The sequence below is a fragment of the Poecilia reticulata genome, chromosome 21, assembly GCF_904066995.2.
Source record: "Poecilia reticulata chromosome 21, P_reticulata-male-v2, whole genome shotgun sequence".
In the NCBI taxonomy this organism is placed as follows: Eukaryota; Metazoa; Chordata; class Actinopteri; order Cyprinodontiformes; family Poeciliidae; genus Poecilia; species Poecilia reticulata.
The window spans coordinates 2,668,690-2,692,621 of NC_088850.1; the positions used below are offsets into that span (position 1 = coordinate 2,668,690).

Here is a 23,932-nt window from a genome sequence, read left to right on the forward strand (position 1 = left end):
TTCTTTTCAAAAACTTTACATTATATTTCAGTTCATAGTTGTATCCTACTGACCAGAAAATGTAAGTTTGGTCAGAAAGTCAACAACACAATCTAGACCCGACAAATCGAGCTGAGAGAATCAAATAGGATGAATCCATTTGTTTCCAACGTCTGTGCTTAACCCTCCTGTTATGTTCGTTTCTGAGGTACAGCAATAATGTTCGTGGGTCAATTTGACCCGGGGAGAGTTTTATCATGCAATAGTGTCAGGAACCAAAAAATTCCTCCAAAACATTTTTTTATCTGATTATTAACTCTAATACTAACCATCTCAATCAAAATTTGTGCAATTATGTTTTTTATTTCTCAGAAATTAAGGATTAATGACGACAACTTACTCAATTACTCATTTGGACATAAAAAATGGGATTTACATTTTTTATGTCCACTGAAAAAAACCTAGACACAAAAAACAATAATTTCCTTGAAAGTGATCTTTGGTAAAAAATGTTGTATTACATTTAATTTTTTTTTTTCAAAGGGTGACACTCTTTATAATTGAACTTGAGACACACATACTGTTCCGGGTCAAATTGACCCGCCATTTAAAATCAAGACAAATGAGTCATGCAGAGAGTATTTATGTTTTCCTCCACTTCTACTGAGTGTCACTCAGTGTGGGTGGAGTTTGTCCACGGGAACAGAAAAGGTTCCCGTCAAAAGTTGTATGAAGACCTGCTTTCTCGCAGTTCATTGTGAAGTAAAGAGAGTAGGGAGAAAATGGGTTTGTGTGTGTGTGTGTGTGTGTGTGTGTGTGTGTGTGTGTGTGTGTGTGTGTGTGTGTGTGTGTGTGTGTATGTGTGTGTGTGTTGAAATAAGGTTCATAGCTGTAAGGAAACAAACAGAATTGGACATTTTTAATCTTTTTTTGCACTTTAACTTGACTGCCGGGTCAAATTGACCCTAACAGTATCGATGTAACAAGTAGACGCAGGGGGGGCTGCAAATGTGTAAAATGAATAAATTTTCAATTTATATGTAGAGTTCACCTATTAAGACAAATAGAAAAAGTTTCATGCAATAAAAATACTTGCAACCATTTTAAAAATATTTTTAAACTTTGAAACGGGTCAATTTGACCCGCAACATAATAGGAGGGTTAAGCTTTACATTGTAAAAACTACTGAAAATGAAAGGGAACGTATGCATGAGTGCTCATGGTGAGGTGTTTGACTGTCGAGCACGTTTCAAATACAAGCTCCTACTGAAGGAAACAAACTACCCAGCGTCCGCTGGGAATCCAGCAAGAAAGAAAAAACGAACACAGAGAGCTGGGAAGCTGAAAGGAAAATATTTCAAAGGCGTTTGAGCTGCAGAGCAGAGAGAGCAGGTTCATGAACCCATCATGAAGGGCCCGCTCATAAATCAGAAACCCTCAGGGGTTTCTCTCTGCCATCATAAGATACCCTGAAGGCACCTCAAAGCCATTTTTATTTTTCTGACTGAAGGTGGGAGAAAAGCATTTCCTCGTACCTCCACGGAGGTCCGCTGAGGCCGCCACATAGGCGAAGGTGTCCATGTTGATGATGTCGATGACAGGGCTGACCACACGAGTCGGATCCTGGGTACAAAATGAAAAGCAAACACATTTTCACCCAAACTTTGAGTTCTGAAGCACAAACAGGGGAAACCTGACTAAATGAGAAGGAAAATGTAAATTAAAACAAAGACAGATGCTATCAACATCCCTGTCTTCACACCCTGTTCCAATAAATGACATTTCCAGTTCAGCGTGTGTTCATCTGTGTGTGAAAGTAACGGCACACTTCAAGGTCATGATAATTCTCACACTGGAAGGAATTTTCAGTCATTTGGCAGCAATCATGCAAGAAGCAGTTACTGCGGTGAGAGTGACCGCTACTTCTGCTCTTTTCACTTCAGCGTCATTATATTCACTTTGCTGATGAAAGAAAGGAGAAATACAAAAACTAGGATGGATTCAGAAAGAACAGAACTTTTAATAAACTCTCAAGGGTTAAAAGGTCAAAATAAATGGGTTTTATTTTTATACATGATGGATACAGTAAAAAAAGTGATATCTACAAGAATTATTAGCAGTCTGCATTGCATAGCCGCACCAACTGCTTCACCAATAAGCTCCAATGACAACGACACACTTTAGTCTCCAGGGGTATGCTTGAAGCAGGTGACCTAGAAATGCTCACTTAAAGCTGCTTTTATGATAGCAGTGGGATTCTTTTTGTGTTAGACCCCCTGCACACTGGTTTAAAGCTTTATTCCCAGCAGGGATGTTCAGTACGCCTTAACTGAACTCTAGTTTGTTCGGATTGAAAATCGGGTTTGTTTGGTGAGGTGTCGATGCATTGTCAAACTCTGAAGTGGACCAAAAGAGCTAAAAACTTGGGTTGGAGTGACTGTAGCTCCAAAATCAATTTGCAAGTGCAAGGCATTCTGGGTAAATACAACCAAAACAAATAAGCTAGCCTGGCACTAGTGGGAGAAATGGCTCATGGTCTTTTACCAAAGACAAAAGATAAATTCTCTAACCACTAAAATCTGACGCCACTCAATTTTTGTTTCCATTTTGTGAAGAAGGAAGTTGCACTCAGTGGCTTCTTCAGGGTTTTTATGTTTCCTTTCTTGGTCCAGCGCCCCCGCAGGCAGGGACAGGGACAGTTTGCTCACAGTTTGGTTGGTATGAAAGAAAACCTCAGCAGCTAAAAATGAAATAAATGTTGCAGTTTTGGCTCCCAAACCAACTGAATCTATTGGAATGCACAACAAAGGTAAAAAGGTCTTCATTTACGCAAACTCAGTGTCCACACTAAGACCTTTAGGGCATACAAATCAATAAACTTTCTGCTTCAAAATGCATGTAAGCATGGCTCTGCTGGTTGCTGGGAGACCAAAGGATATCTTAAGTTTTTCATATTCCAGTTTAAACGAGGCGATGTCACTACAACAGACAGAAAACATCCACTGTAACCCAACAAGAGAGAGTGAATACTCTCATTACTCCTACAGAAATCCTGCGTTTACCATGTAGAAACAGTTATAAATCATTTCAAAGTTAGCGCTCCCAACATGGCAACCCTTTATAGCCCACATATTTCCACCTCTGATGACATAGTTTGCTCTTTGCAAGGATAAAAGTACAAATTTTCCATCACACTTCCACTAACACTGCCAGACGTGGCCCCCCTGTTAAATCATGTGGTGTCCCTCTATTAGTTTGGTCAAACGGCTGGATGCGCCTTCAGCCGGTGATATTACAGAGCAGGTGGAGCGGTTCTGGACCATTAGCTGCAGGGTCAGTGCAAGGGGACGTGGGCAGCATCCCACCGTAGCTCCAGCCACATCGCAGAGCGCTGCGGCTGCTTCAATAGCTGTTAGGGTAATGACACTGTGCAGCACTCAGGGAGAAGCATTCGTGACATTAGTGTTGTAATTGGATGACTGTTATTTTCAAATCACTCCGGAGCAGTTTCTTAATTCCAGTCATTTGGTTTTTTCCACCTAATTTAAAATGAGAACATCTTATGGCTGGGCTGAGAGCATCCTGACCCCAAAACAATCTGCATCATCCTCATCATCACCATCTATTATCGCCCATCTTCATGTTTCTCTCCTGTGTCGCATCTAGCTTATTAGCTTTGGTCTCAGATTTTCCCACAACTTGCTCCCTGTAAACAGCATGTTTTAGTTTTCCCACCTTTCATAAAGGTTAAATTCACTTGTCATGTTTTTCATCCTGCTGCATAAGTAGGTTGCCTTAAAGAGAAGAAAGATTTTCAAGGAGAATATTTAAACTCAGAAACAGCTGATAGAGTGGAAATGTTACTCCTCGTTTATGCAGCTTTATTCTTAGAATGACAGATTTCTCATGAGAAAAAACTAAAGGAATGGAAACTGTTTTGAACAACATAGCTAAAGTTTCACAGATTTTTCTGTGTTCTTATGGAAATTCATGGGAGAAACTCTAGAAATGTACAATAATGCCCAAAGTCCAGACGCCTCAGCGATGAACAGGAACTGGTTTCACCTTTAAAAATATATATTTTTATAAACTGAGTGGGAATAACCTGGTTAGTAGTAAAAGAAAAGTGTAATTATTGTAAACTACCTGCCTTGTTTATTTATTGCACAATTTGTGATGTTTTCCTGATCTACGCATTATATAGGCTGCGTTCACACTGCAGCTGGAAGTGACTCAATTCCGATTTTTTTTTCCCGGGTCCGTTCTCACTGCCAGTAAATGCTTCCTGTATGTGTTCTGCAGTGTAAACGGGCAAACGACCTGAAAGTGTCCCGCATGCGCACTAGAGGGCGTCATAGCGTCAGCGTTCTCAGTGTTCTGCCAACCGCCATAAAAAGAAGAAGAAGAAGAACTCAGTGTTTGCGGAAGTAAACATGGAGGCTAACGGTGGAGCTTAGCTTATATATTTGAAGTTTTTATCCGGCCGGAGCAGCAAATTAACAACTTAATCCTCATATAATCCGTCATGGTTGTTGTTTTTCTTCCTTCCTGCTCGTATCAGGAGCAGAATAGTGAGATTTGTTGAGAATCAGTGACGTTCAGTTCGGATGAATGCGGCCTGAACGTTATGGTCGCATTTGAATCGGATACGTATCGGATATGGGTCACATTCTAAAAGAATCCGACCTGAGCTGTTCACACTGCCATGAAAAGATCAGATACAGGTCGCATTACGTCAAAAAGATCGGAATTGGGTCACTTCAGGCTGCAGTGTGAACGCAGCTTTTGTCACATCATCATCTCAAATTACATGGAACGAGACTCCGTCTAAAACACCTGTAACTTCCTATTTCCATATTTCAAACACCAAATATACCTATGTGCATTAATCATCTTATCACTACTGCAGAAGCTAACATCTACAGACTTCCTTGTTTCTGCTCTTCTGGGTTCAGCCAATCAGCACCAAGGAAAGGGAATTATCCTCCCAGATTGGCTGGTTTGCAAACACCAACTTCAACAGCGTAGACAGAACATCTGCATAAATAAAGGCTACAAGTATGTAACTTGCAAAATGTCATGCTTAGTGAACTGGTTGATAAGATAAAGAACTTGTCAATATTCTTTTTTTTCTTTTTTTAATGGACCTGCATTGACTGACTTGTTGCAGCCGAGCAGCACAAATAAAGGTAAAATTATAACTGACAAAGATTTTAAAAACAAAACATTGTTGTTAAATGATCTGCTGTGAATGATGAAACTGAGTTATAAATAAAATTCTACACCACGATGACTGAAAGCTATAGGAATTAAGATAAATTGAAATACTGGTGAGATTTCAGCTCTCTATCAAAAAGACAGACAATTATTTGAAAGGTGATCGGATTTTAGAGCGGTGTGGGGTTCTGCTGACCCGGATCGATACTTCATACATTTAAATCTAAATATACGACTATAAAATGACCGGCATGGACAGTGACAAACGACTTGTTGTGCATTAAAACGCACGTACGCACGCTGTGGGAATGAATAACGGTGATGTTGACACTGCAGCCCAAACACTTCTGACTCTCAGGTGGATTTACTTATTGATCCGCCTCTACACAAGGAGATCAAAGGTCTTTAATACCAACAAAGGATCTGCTGACTTGATGAATAGGTGGAAAAAAACTCAGGAAATGAGAGGACACCTAGAGAATAAGGTGTAAAAAGTACTTGAGAGTGGCTGTATGCCATGAATAAAAATAGAAAAAGTTATGAAACAACAGCAAAGATGAGAATCTATCAGGAAAGGAGGATAAAATGTCAAACTCCAGTCTTTGTGTGAATCACACAATTAGATTATTAGCAGAACTCTCTTCAGTTTAAAAATATAAAACCAAGATTTCACCACGTCTACAAACAAAAAATAGTTTGAATATTTTAGACTTAGAGAGAGAGGTAATTTGGTTGAAATAATTAAATAGTAAGAATGTGATGGCAACAGGTGAAGTCTGGCGATAAATGGAGGAAAATAACTGCAGGCGATGAGAGCGGTGACAAACAAGAGCAGGAGTGATGGAAAAGGAGAAAGAAAAGATGTAAAACTGTGGAAGAACTGAGAAATGCCAGAACAGGAGCAGACAGATAAGAGAGGAAAGGGCAGTTAAAGGCGGGCGGCTCAGAAAGAGGAGACAAACAGCGGAGGCTGGCGGGGGAGCAGAAAGTGCAGCACTTATTTCTTAATGAGAGGCAATCAGAGAGACGACTACTTTCACAATGAACACATTTCATTCCTGAAGCAACTGCAAACACAAAAACACACTCAGAGGTTTTTCATGGGGTTTATAAGCTGTGAGGAACTCTGCAGATGTTACTGGAGCTGCTGATCCCAGTTTCTGGAGAGGTTTCAACCCTTCCAGGTGTGTTGGTTAGCATAATGAGGCTGCAGCTCACCTGTTTGATCCTCTGCAGCAGGGGGGGCAGCCAGTCTTTGTTGACCTCACAGTGGCTGTCCAGGAAGGTCAGGACTTTGGCCCTGGCTGCGTCGGCCCCTCGCACTCTGGACCGGATCAGGCCTGAGGCGGGAACACAAACAAAACGACAGTTTAGGAGCTTCTGGCTTCTTAAGGTAGTTTCATAACGTGGTAGATGTGATTTCTTCAAATTAACTCATGAATGAAACTGACCATGTTTTCATTTTAATTACTTGTTTGCCAAGCAGCCTGGACACTGCTCCAAAAGCAGGAAGTTGAATGTAGCACAAGGCATTCTGGGTAAATTAAACCAAAACAACACCTGAGTCCAGAGGAAGCAGGTGGAAATTCCTGTGTTTTTATTTTATCAAAGATAAAAAAATTAAAAGTCCTACAATCCCTAAAATCTGACTCCATTTTAGTTTGCATTTCACGAAGAATGAAGTTGCACTCAGTCTTCTTCAGTGGTTCTTGTTGCAGCGCCCCCACAGGTGAGGAGGGGAACCGTTTTGGTCTCAATCAAACTGAGTCTATCTGACTATCAGGTGTGAAGATGCACGGACACTCAAGCATTTGCTGTAGTCATATTTACCCATAATGCCATGCGCTTGTAGTCCACTTCCTGCTTTTGAAACCGTCTCTGGTCTGCTTGGTGTTCACATGTGGATTCAAACTGTACCAGAGTTGAATTCAACCCAACAGATTACGCATTCAGATTTTTCAGAAAAACGAACTGGAGTTGGAATAAAGCCGACTAAACATGGCTGCTGTTCAGTCCGAGGCGTGGTGGGAATGGAACCATCATCCTCGGCAGTGTGAGTGCCTTGCTGCATGTATTGACATCTGATCCCTCCCTCTCTGGCCTCCTGGCTCTCAGAGACAGTCAGCGGAGGGGAAAATCGATGCGGGCTCTTAGAGGCGCTGTCAGACATGGAGACAACCTTTTAACAGCCGCATCACACTCTGCATGTACGTGTCAGGCTTCGTCTGGGAGAAAAGCTTCGTCTGTTCACTTCTAAAGGACAGAAACAGAAGAGTGAAGGAGGAGAGTCGATGTGTGTGTCGGGTGACTTCAGGTCGTTTTTAAATGTGTGTGTGTAAATGAGCTAGTTAGGGAGGCCTCCCTGATGGCGGCCAGTGTTCTCCTCTATTTGGTGTAAATGGTCTAATCAATACTCCCTGACACATAGATATATCCTGCGTGAATGTGTCTTTTCAGTCAGTGTGCGCACACGTGCACGGCTGAGGGTGCACGTGTGCGCCGAGGGTCCGTTGTGTTTGTGTGTGTCGGTGACATTGTACAAGGGGCCGTGAAGTTCCACGCAGAGCAGTTAGGCCGGGGCTCAGCCAATTAAAAATCCCATTTCATCCTCAATAAGGCTTTATTTTCTGGATGGATGGACCCACACACATAAACGGAGCCGCACTCAGGCCGGCACAAACACTGATGGAGGAATAAAGTGACCCGAGTCGGCAGCCGTTTACTTAGATGCACATAAACACATTCAGAGTCGACTCCGTGTGCAGAGATGATCTTTAATCTCTGTTGATAATTCACAGCTGTACTCTACTCTCACTCTCTGCTAACAGGAACACACTTTATATTGGTATAACGTTGGATCTGAGGTTCATTTTGCAATAGTAGGTTGTTTATTTTATTTTTTTTTTACATTTATTTAACCAGGAAGGCCTGATAAAGATGAATGTTTGACTGAAGCAGCTCAACCAAGAGACTGAGCAAGTGGGATCCAAGTCACTTACCAAAAACTAATCCATCAGGTGATTTCTATCACAACTGTTAGAAACAATCAGCATATTTTCTGCTTTTTTGCCTGAAAGTGACCGTAATATATCTCAGGATCTACCAGGTTTATTTTAATTAGTTTAAAATAAAGGCAAGATTCCAGAGAATATTTAAAAGATCTAAAAATAAACATGAATATAGGAAGCAGTAGAAAAAATGTTTTGCTTAAAAAAATCCTCTTTGTATGAATAACCCACCAGCCAATAGCGAGTCAACTAGCATTGACCCTTTATATTTCAGCCCAGCTGCAGAAGATACTCCAAATAAACTGTATTTTTAAGAACAATATGATAATTTTCTCCCATTAAAATAGCTTTAGATTAGGTTGAGGTTAATCTGAATGCAAGAAGCGAGAGGATTTATCGTGGCAGCATAAACCATCTGTGGTTGACAGAGAAGACACACAGAGCCAGACTGGTGAGCTTTTATGACCATTAAAAAGATAATCAAGTCGAAAAGCCTAAAGCCATAAACTATTAACAAGCCAGACTGATGAAACCTGCTCCTGTGAGAATGTAATGAAATCCTTCAGCAGCAACATGTAGCAAAGCGTTCGCTTTGTCTCTGAGACAAAGAGGTGAAGGCAGGAGACACTGACCAGGCTGGACGAAGGACAGAAACCAGGACATGTCAAGCAAACAGTAACAGGAAGGAGCAGCGGGATCAGACGGGGCAGGGACACTTTAGAGGAGTGAAGACTATTATTTTCCAGCTGTAATGTGAGTTCAAATGTCCTCATCAAACCTCAACAAGCCTGCTGGAGTGGCTTGTAAGTGTTTCCTTCTTCTTCTGCTTTTCCCTGTGAGGAAACGGCTCTGACCTCAGGAAGCAGTCCGCATGAAGTCTTTTCCTTCAAACACTTTAAACTGATCATTTCCTGCTCTGACAGGTAAACCAGGAGCAGGTTTACGCTTCATGTGCTTCAGGTTTAGATCTGTCCATCTCTGTCGTGCGGCTTTAATTTTCTATTATTGCTCCAGTTTTATGATGTGTTTTATTGATCTAAATGCTTAGCAACATTTATTCACAACAAAAACAGCCCAGTTTTATACCTGTGACCATAATCATGGGAAAAGTAAGTACACCCTCCCTGCTTCAGGGAAGCAGCTTGATATCGGCTTTATTAACTGATCGTCGTCATGGTGACCACCGATAAAATAAAAGCAGTTTTTGTATTTTACGGCTCTGGAGCAGAAGGAAGCATGTTAACACAATGCCAAAGTTTTATAACCTTTATTAGCCAGGAAGAGAAACTCAGTGAGATTAAAAATCTACTTTCCATGAATGTTCTGGACCATCAGCAAAACAAGATCAAAACAATACAGTTTTAATCTTTAACACGTTTTAAATACGACGTTAATCTAATAAAACAAATTATAGAGTCAATGCTGAAAAAATACAGGGTAGAAATTTCTGCTGTTCATCAATTCAGGATAATTTTCTCCCTCAGCAGATGTGTGGCTGCAATGCAGAGCATCATGTTTGGAGAAAAAGAAGCTTTTCAGCACAAACATCTGTTATCTTGCTAATTATCTGGTCTCGTTTTTAACCTCTCTGTCTTTCAGGATAACGTTAGTTTTATATCATGTATGGTCTGGTTTGGACTGGGAACATTTGCTACATCAGAACATAACGGAAAAAACGCATCTCCATCTTCTACTAGCGCATTAACGTCTTTTTGGAAAAGTCTCAATCAAGTGTAAACACTTTTCTGTACCAGGGTTGACTCAGACGTTTTTCAGGTGGTTAATCTAAATGAATGACATAAAGCTGTAAAAGAAGAGAAAGTAACGTTTTCAGTCATGAAACTGAGGAGCCATTTTTACCCATGAGGTGAAAATGTTTGTGATTTTTTCATTTGTTCAGCCTCTGTTGTTTCAAAGGAACAAACATTCAGTAGCAAAAGGAAAACCTAAATACCAGAGACCTTTAAACACGTTCCGCCTCCACAGAAATGAATAAAATAAATAAAATATTCTTTATTGAATCCCTGAGCTCCTAATACCAGCAGCTGCAACACCTTGAAAGCCATGTACAAACATGCAGGATAATCTGCTGCAGGATTAAAAACACATTTTTAAACCTTCATGGAGGCACTTAAGAGTTTTCAGATGGCAGAGCGCTCATGACCCCTTCGCTCTGTCAGCCTGTCAGATTCATTTGTGTATTTTGTTTGTTTTTTATATGTAATGCATGAAGGCAGCTGGAAATAGATTTCACAGAAAAATGACAAGCAGAGCTAATAGACGACATGTGAAATCAGGAAAACATCCACAAGAACACGGCTCTTCACGATATTTATGTATTTGGCTCCTTAAATGCTTTTTTTTTTTTTAAATAGAGATTTACTGAGAATTCAGTGGCTGACCAGAACAAACACAGTTCTCCAAGCTTTTACAGCCAGGTCTGCCTTTGTTGCATATCTTTCCCGCTACTGCTGCATGATAATAAAGACTCATGACTCATGATGAACACACGACACTCAAACACGCGGAGCCAGAAGACAGCCAAAGGCCGTCCGGCTCCGTGTTGCCATACCTTCTCTCTTGTTGTTGCGAAGACATTTGACTTTAGGCAGTTTGGTGAGAAGCTGGCAGTCGCTTTCTGGAAATAAAGATGAGATAAAAAACAGGATGTAATAAACGTCAGTAGTGCTGTAGGGAGGCGGGGTGTGGTGTGTGTCATCCGTTCCTTCACACGCTGCAGGCTGTTTCCAGCTGAAACACTCCACAGCAGCAGGACAGCGACTCAGAGCCAGCAGCGTGATGAACGGCATGCTGGGAGCTTCCTGCTCCATTCCTCATTTTATCATCAGGACATGTTGAGTCAGTCCACTGGAATATGTTCTCAAAATTGAAACAGGAAACTTCATTTCTTAATGCATGTTTTGATTTTTATGCAGGGATGCACCGATCCACTTGTTTCACTTTTGATACCGATATCTTTGAAATGGTTCAGAAAGTTCTCAGTATAATGTAAAATAAATAAAGCATGGCGTTGCTCAGCATAGAGTTAGACTGAATAGATCTGCCTTTGAGGATCAAACACATTGTCACCAATACTTGATCTAGAATTTTTTCAATATTGGGAGATGCAGATATTAATATCTGATGGATTCATCTCTACTTCTTTGCAGATGATTTGACTGGATTAGTTTGATATGTTGGAAAAGTAAATCCAGCTTGTTGTTTATCCTGCTGCTGCTCCATCTTTGGTTGTGTGTGTGTGTGTGTGTGTGTGTGTGTGTGCGTGTGTGTGTGCGTGCGTGCGTGCGTGTGTGTGTGTGCGTGTGTGTGTGTGTGCGTGTGTGTGTGCGTGTGTTTCTATGTTTGGTAACTAATAAGTTAAATCCTGTAAAACGTCTCTCTCCTGCCTCTAAATCTTACTTCACCTTTGATGTACTATAAACAAAGTATTTTTTGACTGCATTAACTGAACCAGGTGATAAACAGGATCTTAGAATGAAGAGCGGGTTAGTTAGTTTCACTTTAACTAGTTGTTCTGATAGACAGAAGAAACAGTTTCATGTTTAAAGTTGGTAACATTTTTATTTCTTTATTCCAACAACTATAAAACATATTAAAGATGACTTCTTTTCAAAATAATAATTCATAAAAACTAGACTTATATTTGAATTTCCATAAACTGATGTAGGTCAAATTAAGTTTAAGCAAATAAAGAAAAGGAGTCGAAGTCAAGCCAATAAGAAATATTCTAAATGTTTTTTTAAATGTCAGCCATACTTATTCCTCTATTTAATTCCTCTAAATAGTTCTCTGTTTCTTTTGTACTTTTCACACAGATTTAAAGGTATTCTGAAGAAGATAGCATGTGAACTCTGACCTCTAACACAATTTAATCCCCAAACTAAACACCCAGCTGCTGAGGATGCATTTTTCCATCTGACCTGCTTCGTACGTCTCATCTCTGCTATCTCTGACCTGGAAGAAACCTGCAGTCTGTGTCTGCAATCTGCGTCTGCATTCTGCGTCTGCAACCTACGTCTGCAATCTTCCTCTGCAGCCTGCATCTGCAACGTGCGTCTGCAAGCTGCCTCTGCAGCCTGCGTCTGCAATATGCGTCTGCAAACTGCGTCTGCAAGCTGCGTCTGCAAGCTGCGTCTGCAGCCTGCATCTGCAATATGCGTCTGCAATCTGCGTCTGCAATCTGCATCTGCAACGTGCGTCTGCAAGCTGCCTCTGCAGCCTGCGTCTGCAATATGCGTCTGCAAACTGCGTCTGCAACGTGCGTCTGCAAGCTGCGTCTGCAACGTGCGTCTGCAAGCTGCGTCTGCAGACTGCGTCTGCAATATGTGTCTGCAATCTGCGTCTGCAGCCTGCGTCTGTAGCCTGCGTCTGCAGCCTGCGTCTGCAGCCTGCGTCTGCAATATGCGTCTGCAATCTGCGTCTGCAGCCTGCGTCTGTAGCCTGCGTCTGCAATCTGCGTCTGCAGCCTGTGTCTGCAATCTGCGTCTGCAGCCTGCCTCTGCAACCTGCAGCTGAGACTCACCGTTGTTGCTGAAGTCGTCCACCAGGATGATCTCATGGATTAGATGAACTGGTGTCCGATTCAACACACTGCAGAGGAAACAAAACAGATCATCAAACGCTCAGACACGCTTCCAACATGAGCCTGGAAATGTACAAATTAAAGGAAAGTGTGAAAGTAAATGCCAACCAGCACACACACACACACACACACACACACACACACACACACACACACACACACACACACACACACACACGCACACACACACACACACACGTGCTCTCTCAGGTGTTCATAAAGCCATCACATATGCACAGCACAGCGCATGAAACAACATATTGAAAATGTCAGACCAAATTCCTGTTATGAAAATGTATGATGTGTCGCATCTAAAAAACTATTTCATTAGAGCTGGAGATTGAAACATAAAAAATTCATAACTTTTACAGGAAGAAAATGAGAAAATGTGTTTTGTTCTGGGTGGGTTTCTGCTCGATTTTATTTCATTATTTCTACTGTTCAATAACCTTTGTTCATTATCCCCTCTGGATATGAGCGCAGAGGGAGGAAAAGGACGAGGGGAGGAGTGGAAAAGACGACGGCAAGGGGAGAAGAAAAACCCAGGATGAAGAAGTGATTAGAATAATGACTGGAATGGGAGGAAATATTAAAAAAGAGGTGAAGCAGCGAGAGGAAGGGGTGATAAGAAAATGGTAAAAAAGCGATAAAAGCATCAGATTACGCATAAACTCGTGAGAAAAGGAGCAGAGAAAGCAGGGAAAAAATAAGGAATAAAGTTTGATCAAACATAGGGATTCTCAAGGAAAGAAAACAAATGTAGAGGAAAAAACTATTATTAAAGATTCAGGGTGAAACATCTGTGGGGAACAGGAATAAAAATAACAGTGTTCGTGTTGTTTATGGGAGTTTATAAGATATTGCAACTCAGACTAATGGATAATTGTGAAGTGAAATGAAAATGAGTCATGATTTTCAAAAAAACCTAAAAAGTGGGCGATGCATGTGAATTTATCTGGCATTATGCAAATACAAGACGTAAATTTAACTGACACTCTGTATTAAATTAACTATTTTTGGAATGTGCCTTAAATTTATGATTGCAGTGAATCAGAAAAGTGGAGAAATTAAAAAGCAAGTCAGTTTTTTCTGATGATATATTAGGGCCATTTAGATACAAAAAAATATGAATTTCTAATCTTGAAAAGTTGAAAATTTGCTTTTAAAAAACTCAAATTATGAAATTTATCTCATAAATTTTATAAATGTGAAAATTTCAAACGTCAGGACTTATTTAAAATAAAGCTATTTTAACTATTTTAAATGCAAGAGGCTGGGAGTTAAGAGGGGAGAGCAGGTTGGACCCCGAACCAGCAGGAGGAAAGTGATGGATAGTTGGAGAGACAGGAACGGAGAGATAGGCTGAGATTAAGGAGAGAGGGATAATAAAGGAGAGGGAGAGAGAGATGGCAGCCTGGTAAGGGAGACAAATAAGCCTGATTGTAACTCTGTGCAGAGCCGAGGGCCGATCGGGAGAGATGGATGAATGGATTGATGAATGAGACAGAGAGGAGGAGAGGGGGGAATATGAGGAATGTGTGGGCTTAGGAAAACAGGGAGGAGAGGGAAGGACGGGATCAAGATTAAGAGAAATAAAGCAGCGAAGAAGGGAAGTAAAAAAAATGGTTCCTTCACCGATGCATCAGGTAGGCTCATCAGTTAAAGCATAGCTGGTCAAAATATAGACTCGAAATAGAAAATACGATTTATTTTGTAAACATCAGAGCTGCAGGGTTTCCCCCAGTGTATTATAAGCCTGGCGGCCCGCCAGGCTTTACTAGCCCCGCCGCCAGGCTAAACGCTGCTTGTTTACGTTTCTAGGAATTATTATTATTTTTTTTTAAAGCCGGGCTGCAAGCGTCTCTTTTGCTCTTAGCATTTCTCTAGCGGAGCAGATTTAGAGCTGGTAACAACATCCACTCAACTTTCAGAGAAAATCACAGCAAAAAGACGGACGATGTGAAAACTGCTGCTGAAGGGAGAGAAAACTTTTCTAACGTTAATAGTTTCAGATTTAAAAACCACATCTGGGTATTTTTTCTGCATTACTAAAAACCTGGGAAGCTCTTAATGTATCAAGCTTAAACTTTTCTCTCCCTAATTACCGATTCTCTGTGTTTTGGTTGGGCTGTGGCGTACCTCAGGGCTCGATATTTGGGTTTTATAGTGTATACAGATACATTATGTTGTTTTTTTTAAATATTCATGCCTATAAGACCCACAAAAAACCTTCAAAATATGGAGATTTTTTATTTTTGACAGCAAATAATGGATGACCCAGATAGTCACAAATATTCAATATATACCAAAAGAAATATTATTGGTTTGAATTATTTCTGACGCCTCCAAAGCTTTGAGTTTTCTACCTCTAACTGTTCCTACAGCTAAAAATGCCAGGCCATAATAAACCCTTTCAAATCTTTTTCTCCATTTATGTGATTTTTATCTTGTATAATTTAACTTAAAATGATCATTTATTTGCTTCTTTATCCAGTTTTCTTGCGTTCAGACCTTTTATTATTCATGAGACTTTGAAGCACCAGAAATAAAGCAAACCCTGGTTTCATTAGTTATCTTTACATGTGAATTTTGAGCGAACTTTAGCGAAAAATGTAAAAAATATAAAATATGAATGATGTATGTTTGCGTTTTATTGGGCCAGCTGTAATTGTTCTGTCATTCTGCTGGTATTCCTGATGTCACACGCTGCCTGGAAAGGTAAAGACAGAAATGCTGTCAGCAGGAACAGCTGAACAGTCATGTGAGGTAAATGTTCGTCAGAACCTTCAGGAAACGTGTTTCCATCTTTTTGAAACATTAAAACGTTTTTGCAACAGGAGGAAGTAATTTTGAATCTTTTCCATTTCCATCAAATGCGACACGTCCAAATGCGCTTAAAAACATTCCTGGAAACACGGATACCGTTAAAGGTATCAGTCAGGAAATCATAGACTTTTATTGATGGTGACAATAATGGATGTTTCTCCAGATTTAACCAAAACATGAGCGTTGAACTGTCCAGGATGTTCCCAGGAGAATCTGGAGCATCTATAGATGATGATGGATGAATGGTCACTAATCTGCTTCCTTTTTGTTTCTCGTTTCTTTTCCAGAATCCCATATTCTTCTCTTTCACACACGCTGAAGAGTTTCTACTCTCTGCTTCGCAGCTGTGAGGCTTAACCTCCCTTCAGGAGAGCTGAGAGGGGAGCTATCTTCACCTCACAGGAAATATTATCACCACTGACAATACGCAGTCAGCTGCCAGAGAAAAGCACCTCTATATCTGCACCACTCATTCCTAACTCTCTATATACCAATTTTTTTTTTTTTTCTGTGGGAAATATTTTCATTACCTGCAGCTGGAATTTGGAGAGCGCTTTCATCCAAACAGCCTTGATCCCAGCGCTTTCTGAGCTGCATGTGTGGCCCAGTGGGACTCCAACCCCACTCTGACACTAAATGGGCACCGCCGTACGGCTGCCAGGGTGACGGGATCAAATCCCACCGGAGACACTTCTGCTCCGTATTTGTGTACTCAGAGTGGAGGGAAAGCATTCAGCATGAAGGTGATAAAAGCTGCACCGTAGTTAAAGGAGCAGAACAAACAGAAAGGCATAATGTCACGACGCTTTGCTCAGCGGAGCAGCATGCAAACCAATTCCCTTTCATTCGTAGCCTTAACAAAACTTGCAGGAAAGCACTAAAACCTGTATAAGGAAAGCAGATTGTAATTACACCTCCAATAGTAGCTGTAGTTAAAACCTGCATCCTGCAAAGTGCCTCCACAAAAAAAAAAAACACTTTTCCTCCCTGAACATGTGACAAAACCTCAATTACAGGTTTCAGATTGTCTTGCCTCTCTGCTGGCCAGGACTCCTGGGCTTTACACCTGAGAAGTGATGCTTTCAGCTGAAAAGAGCTACATTTCTTCTGCACAGTTGGTTACAAGACAAACAACACGGCCACTTTGTATTTCTGGAGAAAGGACTGTTTGTATTTCTGAGTCGGCCGCAGAATTGCTTTTTACTAAAGATTATTTCTGCAGGTGAGAAGAAGTGAGATGTATTTCTAATAGTTTTGCTCGTCTTGTTCCCTTTATCCCGTCTGAAGCTCTGCTGCGTTTTTCAGCTTGGTTTCCTCCCACTTTCTTCCTCTCTCTGCCTGATTGGTCTGCTGACAGCCCGTTCTTCCACCTTCCACCTTCCTGGAGTAATTCATCACTCTTTCATCCACCTCTGCTTCTGCCGCTCTTCCATTCATTGGAGGCTGATGTATTTCTCCAACTTATTTCTCTGTCAAGACACCAGCAGCAAAGCAGAGCAGGAAAACCTGAAATATTATCCTTGATTAGGTCATTTTAACTAAATAATAAAGCTATTTGAAAAGTTCCTGCGATGTGGAATAAAAACACATTTTCATTAAAAAAATTTTTTTTTACATTTGTATTCAGCTTCCACACTGCAAAACACTAAATCCATCCATCCATTTTCTTTACACCCTTGTCCCTCAGTGGGGTCAGGAGGAGCTGCTGCCTCTCCAGCTAACGTTCCAGGCGAGAGGTGGGGTCACCTGGACAGGTTGCCAGTCTGTCGCAGGGCAACACAGAGACACACAACCATACACACACACACACCTAGGGGCAATTTGGAGAGGACAATTAACCTGACAGTCATGTTTTTGGACTGTGGGAGGAAACCGGAGAAAACCCACCATGCACAGGGAGAACATGCAAACGCCATGCAGAAAGGGGCCGGGAATCGAACCCAGAACCTTCTTGCTGCAAGGCAACAGCTCTACCAACTGCTCCACTGTGCAGCCCGCAAAACACTAAATCTGACCAAGTAATTTTATTCAGTTTATAGTGCAAATATCTTAGCAAACATCAGTGAGATATTTTAAATCAATAAATATTGATTTTGAATAGTTCTAATTCCACGTATAGATTATTTAACTTAAATATTTTTTGTTTCTAAACCCAAAAGTTTATCTGGGTAAAAAGTTACTCTTAATTTATTTTTGTCTTAATTCAATTGTACTGAACGTTTTGCATTAGAAAGTAGAAAAAACTTCTTCGTAAGATTTTGTGTTTTTGAAGTTTGCTTGATTATATAATATAATAATTCACATTTTTTCTATTTTTCCTTTTTTTGTGGCCTTTCAAAGGTTTGCTTAAAATTTGCTGCTAGCAAGATTTAGATCAAATTACTGATAAAAGGAGGTTGAATACAAATGTAAGGCATCGTCTCTTAAATTTTATTGATGAAAAAGATTGTTTTTATTCTACTTAACATATCTTTATAATGTTAAATCTCCTTTAAAGTCTGAATTGGAAACATGACATCAGCAGTTCTTGAAAAGCCCTGAAGCATCAAAGCTCATCTACAAAGAAACTAAAAATATTTCCAGGTTGCCCAAACACTAAATGCTTGTCAGCGCTAATCTACGAAGATCCGTATCCAGTTTCGCTGATTTACTCTTCATGGCTGCTTATTTGGAGGATTTTCATGCACAGGCTCATCAGTGTTAATCTATGCAGCATACAAGCCCTGAAAGGAACCTAAATAGAGTAAAAATCTGAGGGTTTGATGATCTGTGCTGCAGTGGCTCTGCATCCAGACGGAGCATGTTTATGTTTTCAACCAAAGGTGGCTTCTGTCTAATCAAAATGCTAAATGCTACCTGATTAAAATAAACACTATTGTTTCCAGGCATAACTTTGCATTAATCATTGTACCAATAAACCACCAAACAGGGAACGTAGATTGATAAAGAGTTAGAAGAGGCGGAGACTTTAGGTTGACACTTAATCAAATGGCAAACCTGCAGTAACAAGCAAAGACTATAAATCTTCCCCTTCCTTATTTCTACTAAATCCTGAGTGTTTAGTGGGGGAGGAAGTGGCCTGAACTCTTTACTGGGCGTTTTTAGGAGCAGTGAATCAGAAAGTGCTGATGTGGTGCTGATCTGGAAGTGGCAGCTCTACACCCAGATGAACGCAGGCTGCTGAGCAGAGCAGGACGGTTGCTTGGCTGGACGTAACTGTCTGATGGACCAAATAAATAATTAGAGAGTGAGATTTATTTTTCGGGGAGCTTAAAGTCTGATTTCAGCTAAAAAGATGCAAAACCCCCATAACTAACCAGTAGCCTCCAGTCTGGTCTCAGATGTCCCAATATGAGGTTTGAAACCAAAAATGTGTGTCAGCTCCACATTGAAGAGGTTTCAGCAAGTTCAGCCTGCCCCCAGCCCAGAGAGGACGTAAAGAATTTCACTGAAAATATAACATTTCTGGGCTGCGCAGTTGGTAGAGCTGTTGCCTTGCAGCAAGAAGGTTCTGGGTTTGATTCCCGGCTCCGGACTTTCTGCATGGAGTCTCCATGTTCTCCCTGTGCATGGTGGGTTTTCTCCAGGTGCTCCGGTTTCCTCCCACAGTCTAAAAACATGACTGTCAGGTTAACTGGCTTCTCCAAATTGCCCCTAGGTGTGAGTGTGTGTGTGCATGGTTGTGTGTTTCTGTGTGTCTCTGTGTTGCCCTGCGACAGACTGGTGACCTGTCCAGGTGACCCCGCCTCTCGCCCGGAACGTTAGCTGGAGATTAGCACCAGCACCTCCTGACCCCACTGAGGGACAAGGGTGCAAGAAAATGGATGGATGGATGGATTTAACATTTCTAGAATTGCCGTTTGCACAGCTAGTTAACTACTTTGTAAAGTTATCTTTGGGTAAAATATTAAACAGTAACTAAACCCCAAGTTAGCTTGTTTTGTAGGTAAATTGTCTTTATGTTCTTGACATTTTTATGTAAACTTGTTAAATTCTTGGCTACTTTGCAAACGTTAGCTAGCTTTGTGTCAAGGTATTTTAGCTTCCCAAAATGCCTTTTCTATTAAATATTTCCGTTAGGTTTTATGAGGTTACGTTTCATGTAATATGTAAAATGATGAGGTCTGTTTATATTTACCAAGATGTAAATAATGTGGTTTTCTCCTGATTCTTTCCATCATGAAGAAAGAATCAAGAAAAGTGACGTCTAGATATCAGAACAAACATCAGCTTCAAATGTTTCATTCAACTTTTTCTGCAGCCAGTCAACATTCAGACCTGATTAAAGTAAATTAACAGTAAAATGCATCAACTGCTGATCTTATTTATGCTTCATCTGTGATCTCACATGCTGCTACGTTGTTCCAGATAACCATGTTCTGCGTTTAAGACCAGGTAGAGCTTCCTGTCCCTCACATCCTCCTGGTTCTGCTCTTTAAATAATCTTAAAGACATAAAGCAAAACCAACGAAAGCTATTACAACCAAACAAGTCTGCACGCGATCCGCAGCTCTTCCTGCGCTCGTCCTCTGTCTGTCTTTATCTTGTGGGCTGCTTATCTTTGCTTAGCAGCAGCACAGAAGATGAGATCAATTTTTGGATCAGCCCTTGATTAAATATCGACAAGAAGCGGCTCTGCCTCTGAAAGCAGCTCTTTGATCGCAAGATGAAAAGATTTCAGAGTGCCCATCATTGTCTCTGAAATCCAACTAATCAGCAGAGGTATGATTATTGGTGAGCCTGAAAGAGCACAAAACTCCAAAATGATACCCTTATATTCCTCTAACTGTGGACATGTGATGTTTCTGTTGGACCCGGCAGACAGACTGGGATTCCCAGTTGGATCCCAACTTTACTGCTATTAAAAAACTAACCAAAAATCTGTTTTTTAGTATCTGGTCAGAGAAAACTCAGAAATAATTGGGCAAAATATTAAAATGGGACGGGCTGCACAGTGGCGCAGTTGGTAGAGCTCTTGCCTTGCAGCAAGAAGGTTCTGGGTTTGATTCCCAGCCCCGGTCTTTCTGCATGGAGTTTGCATGTTCTCCCTGTGCATGGTGGGTTTTCTCTGGGTTCTCCAGTTTCCTCCCACAGTCCAACAACATGACTGTCAGGTTAATTGGTCTCTCCAAATTGCCCCTAGGTGTGAGTGTGTGTGTGAATGGTTGTGTGTCTCTGTGTTGCCCTGCGACAGACTGGCGACCTGTCCAGGTGACCCCGCCTCTCACCTGGAACGTTAGCTGGAGAGGAACCAGCACCTCCTGACCCCACTGAGGGACAATGGTGTCATGGATGGATTAAATGGGACATCTGATACAGAAATAAGAATATAACTAGCAAACTTAAAAAAAGTAAGGATTAAAGTAGAGCCCCAACTATTTATTATAGAAAGTAACTCCAAATTATTTGAAAAAATCCACATATTCAATGACTCTTTTAGAAAAGTAAATATAAAAGAAAATGCAGATTTGGAAGCTAAAAAAGCTGCAACGCTACTTGCTTGGCATTTGCAAAGCAGCCAATCCAGAAGCGCCATTCATGTCACTGATTGGTTGAACCGCTAAAGAGCAGAAATGAGAATAACTATTACCTCCTGCAGCAGAGGCACGACGGTTTCCACTGATGGTATTAATCCATATTAAGGTATATGTGGTGTGTCCTCAGGTGTGTTTTGGTTCCTAACCTAATTAGATTCAACTGAACTACATATTAATATCAAAAATACCACCATGACTGTCACTAATGTATTTTTTACATGAATATTTGAATAGTAGCATATAACTTAAGTCGCTGCACCTTTTAATGATAATGCAATTCAAGTAAAAGTTTTAGTAAACTGGTGATTAAAAAGTGAAATGAAAAGAAGAAAAACCTGATTTCCATGTCTGTGCTCAACAATCAGACCTTCAGATTGTCTCTTCCGCTCTTACTTTACCTACTAATAATCAAATTCCACATCTGTAGCGTAAAGCTGAGCGATATTTCACTGCTAAGCTGTCTGTCCACGTTTCTGTCCTCATAAACTGCTCTGACTCACAGCAAACAGCAGACAAGTGAAGAGATCGCTCTGCCTCTGGAAAGCACTTCAGCGTCCCCATAAAGACACCAAATGAACACTTCTTTTAAAGTGGCCACTCTCAGTAAACCTCCTCCTCCTTCAGTCAGAGCGAAACAGAAAAGTGCAGCTTGGGAACCAACATACTGACACCTCCGTTGTGTGCAACAAAGAATAAAGTGCTAAACCACAAAGACCTTTGAGAAAAGATCGTCCTTGAGTTCACTTTTCCACTTGGTTTAATTGTGTTTCACTCTCCTCTGAGGACAGGCTGTTCAAGGCTTTTATCCCCCAAAACACAAAGAAAAGCACAAAAATACAAAAACGAAAAAATCTGAATGTTCAGTTAATCTTTGACTCACCGGCTTTTACTCTATAAAGACATTATGTTTTAAGACATGTTCATATGATGCAGACTCTTTGATTTAAGTGCATTTAAAACATTTAAATGTCTGATTTACTCAGAAAAACAGAGATGGTTGGAAAACGAAGACGTCTGGGATATTTTCCCACATTCACACGACTGAAAAGGCCCCAGAACCAAAACCAATAGTTTTACTGGCCTGTGAAAACCTGGAGAGGTTTATAACGACTCTGGTCAGTTTGTTTCATCACCGTTTCTGCATCTTTGGCTTTCTACTTCCTGTCTTCATACAGACAAAGTGTCCATTCACACCCAGCAGGGAAGCAGTTTATTCAGTTTATTAGTTTATTTTTTCAGGTTTTCCCTTCAATCTCCATTCGGTCCGACCTTCTGCATCCTCCACACCAGCCAACTTCATGTCGTCTTTCACCACATCCATGCATCTCCTATTTGATTTGGCCTCCGGCCTGCAGACGTGCTAAAGGGCAAAGCGGACCAGGCCGTGACACCGGCTGAACAGAGACATGACAGAGACATTGTTCCAGCTGAATCTGAAACTCAGAAAACCCTCCTCTGTTGGTCGGCGTTCCTGTTCATGAATGAGGAAAGGCAAATCGTCTGCATAAACGATCCTGTAAACCCTCAGCTAATCTAATTTCTGCCGACATGCTGGATGCTTACACACTAATAGAGACTCTGCCTGTCCTGCACCATCTGGAGACACGATACGAACCGTCAGATCATTTGTGCAGGTACTAAAAGAAACACTTCAGTGGAGGGTATTCTTATCCATCCATCCATCCATCCATCCATCCATCCATCCATCCATCCATCCATCCATCCATCCATCCATCCATCCATCCATCCATCCATCCATCCATCCATCCATCCATCCATCCATCCATCCATCCATCCATCCATCCATCCATCCATCCATCCATCCATCCATCCATCCATCCATCCATCCATTTTCTTCCGCTTATCCGGGGTCGGGTCGCGGGGGCAGCAGCTTCAGAAGGGAGGCCCAGACTTCCCTCTCCAGCCACTTCTTCCAGCTCCTCCAGAAATCCCAAAGCGTTCCCAGGCCAGCCGAGAGACATAGTCCCTCCAGCGTGTCCTGGGTCTCCCCTCCTCCCGGTGGGACCTGAACTCCTCACCAGGGAGGCGTCCAGGAGGCATCCTGATCAGATGCCAGAGCCTCAACTGGCTCCTCTCGACGTGGAGGAGCAGCAGCTCTACTCTGAGTCCCTCCCGGATGACTGAGCTTCTCTCTCTAAGGGAGAGCCCAGCCACCCTGCGGAGGAGGAAACCCATTTCGGCCGCTTGTATCCGTGATCTCGTTCTTTCGGTCATGACCCAAAGCTCATGACCATAGATGAGGGTGGGAACGTAGATCGACCGGAAAATCGAGAGCTTCGCTTTTTGGCTCAGCTCTCTCTTCACCACGACGGACCGGTACAGCGCCCGCTTCACAGTAGACGCTGCCCCAATCCGCCTGTCGATCTCCCGCTCCCTTCTTCCCTCATTCTGAACAAGATCCCCAGATACTTAAACTCCTCCACTTGAGGCAGGACGACCCCCCTGACCCGGAGAAGGCACTCTATTTTTATTTTTCAATAAGTCAATGTAATCGTAAAAATAAAGAAAATTGACCCTAAGTAGTATTTTAAATAAAATAAATGAATATATTACTTTGTTGATGTACATTTCAAGAATAATAAAGAAATATTCCATCAGAAAAATGAACTCTATCATCTCAGATTCTTTATATAAAGATATTTAAACAATATTTTTATTCAACAACCTTCTACAACAATCACGATTTTAGAGACAAACATTTGTTTTTCTCAATCTGCTAAGCTTCACACATTATACATAAA

The 23,932-nt window shown here is 41.3% G+C and overlaps 1 protein-coding gene across 2 annotated transcripts in view; it reads right to left on the reverse strand.

The window, feature by feature from the left end:
- galnt14 (UDP-N-acetyl-alpha-D-galactosamine:polypeptide N-acetylgalactosaminyltransferase 14 (GalNAc-T14)) overlaps window positions 1-23,932 on the reverse strand; it is a 145,991-nt gene that overhangs the window by 30,764 nt on the left and 91,295 nt on the right. For both annotated transcript variants that reach the window (XM_081602516.1, XM_081602517.1), the window contains exons 4-7: window positions 12,748-12,815; window positions 10,777-10,842; window positions 6,415-6,536; window positions 1,515-1,602 (exon numbers count right to left, since the gene is read on the reverse strand). In XM_081602516.1, the coding sequence (XP_081458642.1) occupies window positions 1,515-1,602; window positions 6,415-6,536; window positions 10,777-10,842; window positions 12,748-12,815 (344 nt within the window). The remainder of the gene's footprint in view (window positions 1-1,514; window positions 1,603-6,414; window positions 6,537-10,776; window positions 10,843-12,747; window positions 12,816-23,932) is intronic.